Genomic DNA, 10,210 nt, shown 5'->3' with positions numbered 1-10,210 from the left:
GAGGAGGGTGCTGGTATCTTGATAACATTCCATTAGCTTCCATGTGGAGTACTGTGAGGTGTTTATGTACAGACACGTAGAGAACGAGGTGGGAATGGGAAAGAGAGAACATATATATTTTATTGCGAAAAATACGTGCTGTCGTTTAAAACACCGTGCACAGTCCCGTGCTTCTGGAGTTCGTGCCAGCCCTGGGAACCGCGGGTGACCGAAACAGCTCGGGGGTGCCTGCAGACCTGCTGCTGAGTCCGGCACTCAAAGGCCCAGACTCGGAGAGTGGCCCCGCGTCAGGGAGCGGAGCTGAGCCCCCTCTCCCCACAGGCGTGCACTACGTCTTCGATGCAGCGGTGGCCGCGGACCTCAGCATCCTGGAGGGCCAGAAGGAATTTGTGCGCCGCTTCCTCCGGCACAGCGAGGAGGAGCCCGCGCTGCCCATGCTGACGTCCGCCTGTCCCGGTGAGTGCCGGGGCCAGCTGCCCGGCCCCAGCTGTCTGAGGCCCCTGTCACAGGGGTCTGTCTGCTTGGACCAGGCCGGGGCCGTGGGTGCCTCGTAGACCAAGAGGGAGGAGTTTGGGCCTGAGGCACAATTTTATGCCAAACAACATATTCATTCATTCTGGTGAGCTTGATGAGGAGGAGACCTGACAGCTGAGTATTAATTCAGCTGCATTTATCTGTCTTTCTCAAGATTCTGAGACAAACTGTATTTAGAAAAGCAAATCTATCTTCTCTTAAAAGTATGACACATTTCAGACATCCAGAAAATTGTAGATGGTAATAACGGCAAACACCTGTCCTTTGGCAGCTTAAATGAAAATTACAGAATAAAAAATGATAGGTTCGATCCCGGAGTACTCTTTCCAGCCTGCTTTCATCGGCGGTCTGGCACCTGGAGTTTAGGAAAAATAGAAATTTTTGAACAAGAATGTGGTGAAAGATCATGTGTAAGGAAAGAAGGAAGAAAGTGCTATGCTGGTAAATGACATTTAGTGAAAATTTATTTCTGGATGCCTCAGGCCTGTGAGTGTAGGAAAGCTACCCCGTCAGAGCCAGTCGTGGGCTACGTAATTTTTAGGTTTTTGTTTACGTTTCTATTCTAACTTTATCCTCCCTCCCACCATGCTTCCAAATTTTTCTGTCATTTCACGTCACCCATTGGTCATTAGGGTTATGCTTTAACAATAGAATGTTGGTGGTGTGCTTGCTTAGAATCTGGAAATACTTTCCACTCATAAAACCGTGCAGAGGAACTTCGCCATCTGTCCCAGAGGCCGCATGGGCTGACACACGAGCTGAGCTGTGTCATTCATCAGCCCAGGGCCTGGCGGGATGTGCTGTGCTTCAGGTGGGGCTTGTCGCGGTGCACGGTTTGTCCCAGGAAAGTGACGCATGCAGATGTCCCCAGGTTTCCTGGGCTGCAGGCACTCTATAGCCAAGGCCAGGGATGAGCCGTTGGATAGGTGCAGACTGTGTTGATGTGGTGTCTGCACGGCTGCGGAGGGCCTGGGGACCGCCCGGCTTTCTGAATGACCTTCAATGGTCCCCAGGGCCCCCAGTGCCCAGCATGGAGTCTCAGTGCTTTCCTCGTGAGGCCATCACTCGATGCCACATGCAGCCCGACACTGTGGCTCAGTCTCGCCCAGCCAAGGAGGGGGCAACATAAAACACCCAAAGTCACCCCGTGCCCCTGGGCAGCAGTTTCCAGACTTTCTGGCTGTGATTCCTGGCAGCAGGATGGACGGGGGAACCTGGGGCCTCCTGATACCAAACCAGACACTTGTGGACGCTCGCTGCGGAGGCCCTGCTGGTCACAGCCTAGGACGCAAGCCTTAGTCCTGTCAGGAGCCCAGGGAGTCCTGTCGCCAAGCCACCCGGCGCCCGCCCCAGAGCCCTGTTGTCACTCAGCCCCGCCACCTGCCGCGACTGGCTTCTCCCTCCTCGTCCAGCCCCATGTTTGCTGCATTTGGTCGTCTTGCTGAGCCGTGCAGGCTGTTTACTTGTAGGTTTGGAGCTTCTACAATGTTTTCCTAGGTAAGGATACACTCCTCCTGGAGCTCTTTGTGCCGCAGCGTGTCGAAACTAGCTATTCAGGTGTCCGCCCCTCTCAAATTCAGGGAGGTGAGGTGAGATCTGCTTCAAACTAACTTTTTCTATAATTTGGCTTTGTCGCTTTTGCTTTCTTATGACAATTTAAGGAACCTAAACCAGTACCGAGATCACGTGACGTGACCTGGTGTATAGAAGCAGGGCCGTGGCAGACCTGTGCCGGCTCACTGGGCGTGACCCTCTACAGAGTCCCTGTGTCTGTGGACTGGTAGGCGGGCACTGGTTCAGGCCGGGACTAGGCCCGATGTGACGCCCCCCCTGCCGGCTGCACTGTGGCCCAGCAGAGGAGGGGGTGAGCGGCTCAGCTTCGGACTGGACGGGCTGGCAGGCCTGGCCTGCCAGAGTGCCCACGGGCAGGAATCCGGGGCAGCGTCTGTCCGGCCCTAGCAGAGTATCTGGAGAGCGACTGGGCACCTCTGCTCTGAGCGCGCACCCTGCTGCGCCTTCAGAGTGGGTCGCTGGGGAGGTGGGTAGGCTGGTCACGCCTGCGCAGCCACACAGCCCGCCCCAGGGTCTCCGTGAGTGTGAGCAGGGGCTGTCCAGGCACAGGTCAGTGTCTCTGCCCCTGCTGGTGCTCAGTGATGAGTTCCTGAGCAAAGGTATCCTCATGGCTCCAGGTGCCTGGGCGCTGTGGGCCCTGGGGTTCCTGCTCAGCACCCCCGCCACGGGCCAGGTCCTCCGTGGGCACCCAGCTTCTGGAGCTTAGCCTGGTCTCGTGTGGTGCTCAAGGCCTTCTGCCTCCGCAGCACAGAGGGGCCATCTGCCAGGAGCCACATCTGCGGTGCTGGCACTTGGGCTGAGGCCAGGGTGGGTGGCGGCCTTATAAGGCCAGACCTGAGGTGGGAATACCCAGTGTCCCCAAACGGTCTATGTTGTGGGTAGTTTTTCTTTAAACCTTCAAAGGCACGTGTGCAGAGACCAGTTTTTCTCATAGGGGCTTGTGTGGGTCACCACAGCGCCCTCCTTGGCGCATTCAGGCCTGCGTGCAGGTGACAGGCGCAGTTTGAGAGTTGGTCAGGGATTGTCAAGTGTGAGTGGCGCCTGCTGCTCTCGCCCAGGAGTGGACACAGGGAGGCTAATCTGCCCGCAACCCCTATCTTGGGACGCCTCGGTGTGCACGCCGGCCTATGGGGTCAGAGGTGTCAGGAGATGCTGTCCACAACAGGCCAGGCCCAGCGGGAGGAGGGAGCTAGCTGTGTCCCTTGCAGGTTGAGCTGCTGGCTGTGTGGTCTGCAGACCGCTGCCCTGTGTCCATCCTTGGAAACCAGCAGAAGGAATGCCCCCAGGGGGCACGGCGGGGGGTCATCTGAGTCATGGTCCCGTGTCCTGGCCATGAGAACAACTCTGCACTGGCATGGTGGAGCTGGAACACGCAGCCTGTGACAGCCTTGTGGCTGCTCCTCTGAGCGTGTCCTCTCTGGGGACCAGCCATCCTCGCTTTTTCTCCCGTCCCGTTTTCTGATCTGGGACTGACGGGAGCCCCTCGCAGACACCCGTCAGTTGGGCTTCGGGGAGGCGGTCTGTCGCACATTCGTGGCGGAGCCTGAAGCTGGAGTCCCAGCCCCCTCCCCGAGGTCAGGGCCTCGGGAGCTCCGAGTCCCGGGCGTGCAATGGGGAGTGGGGAAGCAGTGTGGGCACTGATGCGGGGCCCCTCTCTCCCCAGGCTGGGTCCGCTATGCCGAGCGCGTTTTGGGCCAGCCCCTCACCCCCCACCTCTGCACCGCCAAGTCTCCCCAGCAGATCATGGGCTCTCTGGTGAAGGATTACTTCGCCCGACGGCAGGTAAGCTGACCTCTGCGCCCGGGCAGCATGGCTGTGGGGCCATCTGGTGACAGGAGCTGAGGGTGAGTGAGGGCGGGGACCCACTGGGCACATCCAGGTGCTCTCAGCCCAGGCCAAGTGGAAACAGTGCCCGCCCTGCTGAGGGGTGCTCGGGGCCTCACCCCAGACATGCTCGCTTAGGAGGTCCTGCGTGGGCCCCGCCCTTGCCTGCCCCTGGAACACTTGGCCGCCTCTGGCCTGACACAGCAGGACTGCCAGCTGGGGCCCTCGAGTCCTTTCCACAGCCCCCAGCTGCCCCAGCTCCCCCACCCGGGTGTGGCACCATCTCTTTTCCCACCGTGCTGTCCCCTCCTCTCTCCCGGCCCCAGCTCACGCCCATAGCTGCGATCCGAGGGCTCTGGCAGCGGCCAGACCCAGGTCCTCCTGGAGCTCCCTGGCGCCCCATGCCGCCCACGGCGTGGCCCTCCCATGGCCTGTTCTCGGTTGGATGATAAGCTCCTCAGGGAACAAGCGTGGCCAGGTGCTGTGGGAACTGGAGAAGGCTGGACAGCAGGTGTCTCAGATGCCTGAGGCAGCGCGAAGCCACGTGACCCCGGTAGCCTGTCAGCCCTGCTGCGGGGGGAGGGGGTGCTTCCCCTCTGCCTGACCCACTCATGAAGTCACCACCACTGCCGGCGAACTGTGATGTGGCGTCAGTGCAGCATTCATTTTGGGGGACAGGAAAATGAACCAGGCACCGAGGAGTGGCTCAGTCCTAAATGCTGCCGGGCATGCTTCCTGTGGACTGTGACAAGGGGCGGGCGCCCTCTTTGGTCTCCGCCCTGCCCTCATTAGGGCCGTTCCTCCCAGGCCTGGCCTTGAGAGTCACTCAGCAGCTGCCAGCTCCTGGCATTGCCGCCAATTCCGGCTCAGTCACGGGCACCAGGAAGGCGTTGCTTGGGAAGCTTCTGGAAAGTTGGGGTAGAGTGGCTGGTATTCAGTAACAGCGCAGCAGGGGCTTCTTCCAGCGTGTGGGATCACTGCACCCAGTTCGGGGGGAGCAGGCTCAGTGTCCACGCCTCTCCTGCGGGTTTCCAGGCTCCTGGGCCTTTCCGCCTGGAGAGAGGCAGCGCCACGTGTGGGCCTGGTGCCGCTGCTCGTTGGGACGTGGGGCGGGGGACGTGTGGCGGGAGCTCGGCCTGGAAGCGCGGGCCCAGCCCCGGGGCAGTGGCGGGTGCTGGGCAGCAGCGTTAAGTCGCCCTCCTCGCCCTGGCGCCCTGGACGGTGGGCGCTTTCTCCACAGAACCTGCCCCCAGACAAGATCTTCCACGTCATCGTGGCCCCTTGCTACGACAAGAAACTGGAGGCTCTTCGAGAAGATTTTTCCCCAGCTTTGCACAGTTACCGGGGTGCCGACTGCGTGTTAACCTCAGGTGAGCAGTACATCGTGTGAACGTGGCCAGTGTGTTTCAGCCATGTCCACGTGGGGTCGTCACAAGTGTCCTGCTTGGGAAACAAAACACGGAGAGATCATTTGAGAAAATCTCTCATTTCAAGAGCAGAAAAAGGAATTAGACTCTTCGTGTACGTTCTAGCATTTTTCATTTTATTAGCGTCGCTTTGTGCTGGACGTGGGCTGCTTGTGCTCTGTGGGAGGGACACCACCAAAGTCGCCTGCCTTAGAATTTCCTGCGGGACCTTGAGGACGCGTGACATTCCGTTGGTGCCGGCCGTGGTGTCCTTTCACGGCACCGCATGCCTCTTGTTCGTAGGTGAAGTCGTTCAAATGATGGAGCAAAGCGACCTCTCGGGGAGAGACGCGGCCGTGGACACTCTGTAAGTGGCTTTGGCGGGGGGGCCACGTTTGGGTGGAGGGGGCCTCTCGTGTGATCTCTGGAGGTCACATGTGCCAGGGCCTCCCTACTTCACAGTGAGGCCACATGCTGTGCTGCAGCGTGGGCGCAGGGTGGCACCTGACCCGGGGTGCCATCTTCTGTGGCGCTGCATGGCCCCACCCTAACCCTCAGCCGCCTTCTCGCTCCTGAATGCGGCCAGGACCTTGGTGTGGCGTGCCACGCGCCGGGGCCGTGGGACGTTGTGTCTGCGGCTGGTTGCGGGGCCGCCCATTCTCCACCGCGCTCTGCCGCTCCCGGCTCCCTTTGCCCCTGACGCTGAGTCTGGCCCTGCCCCGGGTACACGTATCTGGGGAAACAGCGGGGGCCTCGGGTCCCTTGGGTTTCTGCAGGCGGCGGTGACTCTAGCCCTGCTGCATCCTGTGCTCCGGGCACGTGCAGAGCGTGCACGGACCACTCCGCAGGTCCAGCCAGTGGTGGCGCCAGGATTGTTTGTGGCCCTTTTGTGAAAGGCTGGCCAGAGGCATACAGAATTTAGCACCTTGGTGCCCGTGGCCACGGCCTGCACCAAGCTGGCTGACCATGCAACCTCATCTGGGGCTCAGACTGGCGTGAGCCCCTGTCACCCTCGGAGTTCTGAGGGATGCGCCCCGGCACATGGGCAACAGGGAGAGAAGTGACCAGCTGAACAGCTCTAGCGTAACCCCCGCTGCATCTGAGACTCAGGCACAAGCGACGTTCCATGCCATGCGTCGCAGCTCAGTAGAACGGGGTTGTGTCGGTAACGGGTTTCAGCATCCCCGTGGCAGGCTCGCGTGTTGCAGTTTCGGACGTCTGATTGACTCTTCCTGTCGCTTCTCTCTGCCTGGTGAGGTTCGGAGACCTGAGGGAGGAGGAGCTGAGGCGCCACGATGGGGCCAGCTCCGACGGGCACCTGGCGCACATCTTCAGACACGCGGCCAAGGAGCTGTTCAACGAAGACGTGGGGGAGGTCACCTACCGCACCTTGAGGTGCGTGCGGACGCCCACGGTCTGTGTGTGTGTGTGTGTGTGTGTGTGTGTGTGCGTGCGCGCGGTGCTGCTGTTCAGGGCAGGGTCCCCAAAGCCTGTGCGTGTCGGGGTTGTGTGTGTGTGTGCGCGTGTGCGCGTGTGCGCGTGCGCGCGCTCGGTGCTGCTGTTTAGGGCAGGGTCCCCAAAGCCTGTGCGTGTCGGGGCGGCTGTCCCGTTTGTGGTGTTCACACCGTCAAGATCAGAGGCCTTTCTGTGTTTGCACAAAGACCTTTTGTTCTGCCGACCTTCCGGACTTGGTGGAAACGCCCCTCCAGCTGCAGGAGGGCTCGGCGGGTCACAGCCCACTGTCCCTTTCACAGGAACAAAGACTTCCAGGAGGTCACCCTCGAAAGGGACGGGGAGGTTCTGCTGCGCTTCGCTGCTGCGTACGGCTTTCGAAACATCCAGAACGTGGTCCTGAAGCTGAAGAGGGGCAAGTTCCCATACCACTTCGTGGAGGTCCTCGCCTGCGCTGGGGGTGAGGCCTGGCCCCACCCTGAGCCTCGCTCGGCCCCAGCGGCTGTGGGGAGGGTGGACACGACAGTCCCCCTCTTCCGCTCACACCCACCTAGTGAGAAGAGTGGGCACTCTGATGTCTCTTCGAAAGTCCCCTGGGGGAGGGGATCCCCAGAGGAGTCACGGCACGGGTGGCACCAGGAGACAGCCAGTTCAGCTCGTGTGGTAGCCGGTGTGGAGTCAAGGCACACAGGAGCCGAGGCTGGCCCTCAGGTGGCTTGAACAGCCCCCGCCACCTCTAGCCAAGTCTGTCCCTGCATATGGGAGGGACCTGCGTGAGGAATGGAGGCCAACAGGAGGGACTGGGGATGGGGGTCCCCCACAAGGACTTGCTGGTGGAGTAGGTGAGGGTGTGGGGGAGGAGGGAAGCGTGTGGGCCCTGGGCAGTGATGGAGCCAACTCGGAGAGGGGATCAGGGTGTCTGTGGCACTCAGACTGGGAGATGCCCACAGGTACTCAGGTGGAGGTACCAGGTGCGAGACTGTCTCGAGCAAGGGAGGCTCTGGTGGAGGGTGTGACGGGAGAAGCAGCCTAGAAGGCAGCGGAGACCCCATGAGCATTTGGGGAGGGCGGGGGTGGGGCGCTGAGGACAGGGGTGAGCCCTGGCTTTGGGGTCCTCACAGCCTGGTTGACCTTGCTCCAGGGGTCAAGGCACAGAGGGCAGAGCCTACACCTTGAGCTCTTGAGCAGATGGGAGGTGAGAATGAGGAGGCGTCTGGGGGGCAGGTGAGGGGCCCTTCGGGGCTGGGCTGGACAAGCCGACGCCCTGGAACTAGAGCTTCAGCTGGGGAGCAGGCCTGGGGCCCCAGAAGAGAGAAGCAGCCGCTCCCTGGGAAAGCAGAGTTCTTTGCCTCGGCCGAGTGTCTTTTTGAGATATGAGGTCAGGAGTGGCAGCTGTTGGGAGCTGCCAGCGGATAAGGGTGGGGAGGCTTGGCCGGGGAGGGTTTGCTCTAGGTGCTCTTAGATGCATTTTTATCCCGTAAATCATGACATCGTTACCTGTGTTTGGGAGTGCGCAGCACCGATGTGTGGGGTCATTTCCCTGTTCAGGTCGTAGCACCCATGTATGTGGACTCGGGTCCCCATCCCCTCCCAGGTGCAGCCCAGGTGGGGACCAGTGCTCAAGGGCACTGTGCAGACACTGGGGTGTAGCTGCTGTGAATTGTTTCTGTGCTCTCCTGATTGTGATGAGTTTCAAGGAAAACTGGGGATCCAGATTCGCTTACACAGCCACCCAGTTCTGAAAGGTTAGCAAGTTGTTTGGGTTTTAGGTAAAATCAGGTCGTGAGCAGTGTAAGCAGGGAGGGACTGGGAAGCACATGGGGCTGTGAGCCTGCGACCAGGGTTCCTGAGGCCTCGGGGCACACGTGTCCAGGATCTAGCTTGAGGCCCTGGCCACACGAAACCCTACACTGCTTCGTCCCCACTGCCCCGGCCCATCGTTCTCCGGGACAAGAAGAGAGTGAGTGCGTCTCGTGTCTTTCAGGGTGCCTGAATGGCCGCGGCCAGGCCCTGGCGGAGGACGGGCGTGCGGACAGGGCCCTGCTGCGGCAGATGGAAGGCATCTACACCAGCATCCCCGTGCGGGCCCCAGAGGCCAGCGCCAGCGTGCAGGCGCTGTACCAGGAGTGGCTGGGCGGGGCTGACTCCCCCAGGGCCCAGGAGGCTCTGCACATGGCCTACCAGGGCCCTGGGCGCCCCGCCAGCAGCCGAGACATCAAATGGTGATGGCGATTGGACGGCCGCTGACGGGGGAGCACTGAGTGGGGCATCAGGGACACTGGAAGAAAAAGCTCGGCTTTCCTTTCCTTGCGCTGGTGTCAGCCCCCTCCGCCCGCCGCGGGTGGCGCTGTCTCCCGAGCGTGTGCTGGGAGGGCTGAGCACGGGAGGGCTGCCCAGCGCACGCGCGCGTCCCCCGCGTCCTCCTCCGGCGGAGCCTGGCCCAGCGCCAGGGTGGAGACGACCGCCTACCAGGCTTAGGGGGCCACGTGTCCTGTGACAGGCAGGGACCTGGCTCTGGTTCCTGCGCCTCAGACCCCTGTGGCCGTGAAGGCACCGGGCAGGCGCGGGGTTGCGGGCCACGGTCCTGGGTCGCCCTCGTGGCTCCAGATTCTACCCATTGACGTTGCTCTTGAAAATGCTTTTGCCACAACATGAATAAACTGCCATCTCCTGGAGTCGGGGCTCAAACACAAATCTGCATTGCCAGCTTTTCTCGAAAAGAACCTGAGATCTGGCAGCAGTGGCCACGCTCCTTCTGGAACGGGACCCTGCCCCTGGGACTCTGGGCACTGGCCCCACAGGGGCACGGTGCGTTCAGTCTTTGAGCGGACCTCATCTCCAGGCGGGGAGGCGGGCATGGTGCCCCGGTTCCCGCCAGCAGATGGCGAGGTGGGCTGCCCTGCTCGGGCCAGGCTGTGGGGAGTCGTCTCCCAAACTCCCCCCATGTCCTCTGTGCACCCCTCGACCGGGCACCCTACCCTGCACATTAGCTGGGGGCAGGGCTCACCTTAAGTGAGTAGGGGGTGCATGCATCCCGCCCCCAGACAGCCAGATGGAGAGGGCTTGCAAACACCGGCCTCTGCAGCCTGGGACATGAGACAGACACCCGTGGTGGCCTGGAGGAGTCACTTCTCCAAAGCACTTGGACTTGTGAACGTGGGTGATGATGTCCTTCTTGATCCCTCAGGGCTGCGCTGTCTCAGCGTGTTGGAGTCCCCTTACCTCACCCTGGATCGTGTCCCCGTGTGCCTTTCTGTGGTGTGTGAAATTGTGTGTGTTGCTGCCAGTCTGTTTACAGGGGGTGTCCCCCCTCTGTGGCACTGCCTGGTTGTGGAATAAACGGTCCAAGTGTCCGAGTGTGCACGGTTCCATGAGCCCGACACTGCCTGCCCAGCCGGAGGCTGGCTCCACCTGCCCCATGG

The 10,210-nt window shown here is 61.2% G+C and overlaps 1 protein-coding gene across 1 annotated transcript in view; it reads left to right on the top strand.

Moving 5' to 3' along the window:
• The window catches only part of NARF (nuclear prelamin A recognition factor), a 20,129-nt gene extending 9,988 nt beyond the window's left edge, over positions 1 to 10,141 (top strand). The window contains exons 6-12 of the mRNA XM_025047093.1: positions 322 to 456; positions 3,770 to 3,888; positions 5,171 to 5,300; positions 5,640 to 5,703; positions 6,594 to 6,731; positions 7,091 to 7,248; positions 8,773 to 10,141. Of these exons, the coding sequence (XP_024902861.1) occupies positions 322 to 456; positions 3,770 to 3,888; positions 5,171 to 5,300; positions 5,640 to 5,703; positions 6,594 to 6,731; positions 7,091 to 7,248; positions 8,773 to 9,014 (986 nt within the window). The 3' untranslated portion in view covers positions 9,015 to 10,141. The remainder of the gene's footprint in view (positions 1 to 321; positions 457 to 3,769; positions 3,889 to 5,170; positions 5,301 to 5,639; positions 5,704 to 6,593; positions 6,732 to 7,090; positions 7,249 to 8,772) is intronic.
• Positions 10,142 to 10,210: the final 69 nt, after the last annotated feature.

This window comes from Pteropus alecto, unplaced genomic scaffold (assembly GCF_000325575.1).
Source record: "Pteropus alecto unplaced genomic scaffold, ASM32557v1 scaffold134, whole genome shotgun sequence".
Lineage (NCBI taxonomy): Eukaryota > Metazoa > Chordata > Mammalia > Chiroptera > Pteropodidae > Pteropus > Pteropus alecto.
The sequence above is the reverse complement of the archived record's forward strand: the minus strand, read 5'-3'. Positions and strand labels throughout refer to the sequence as shown.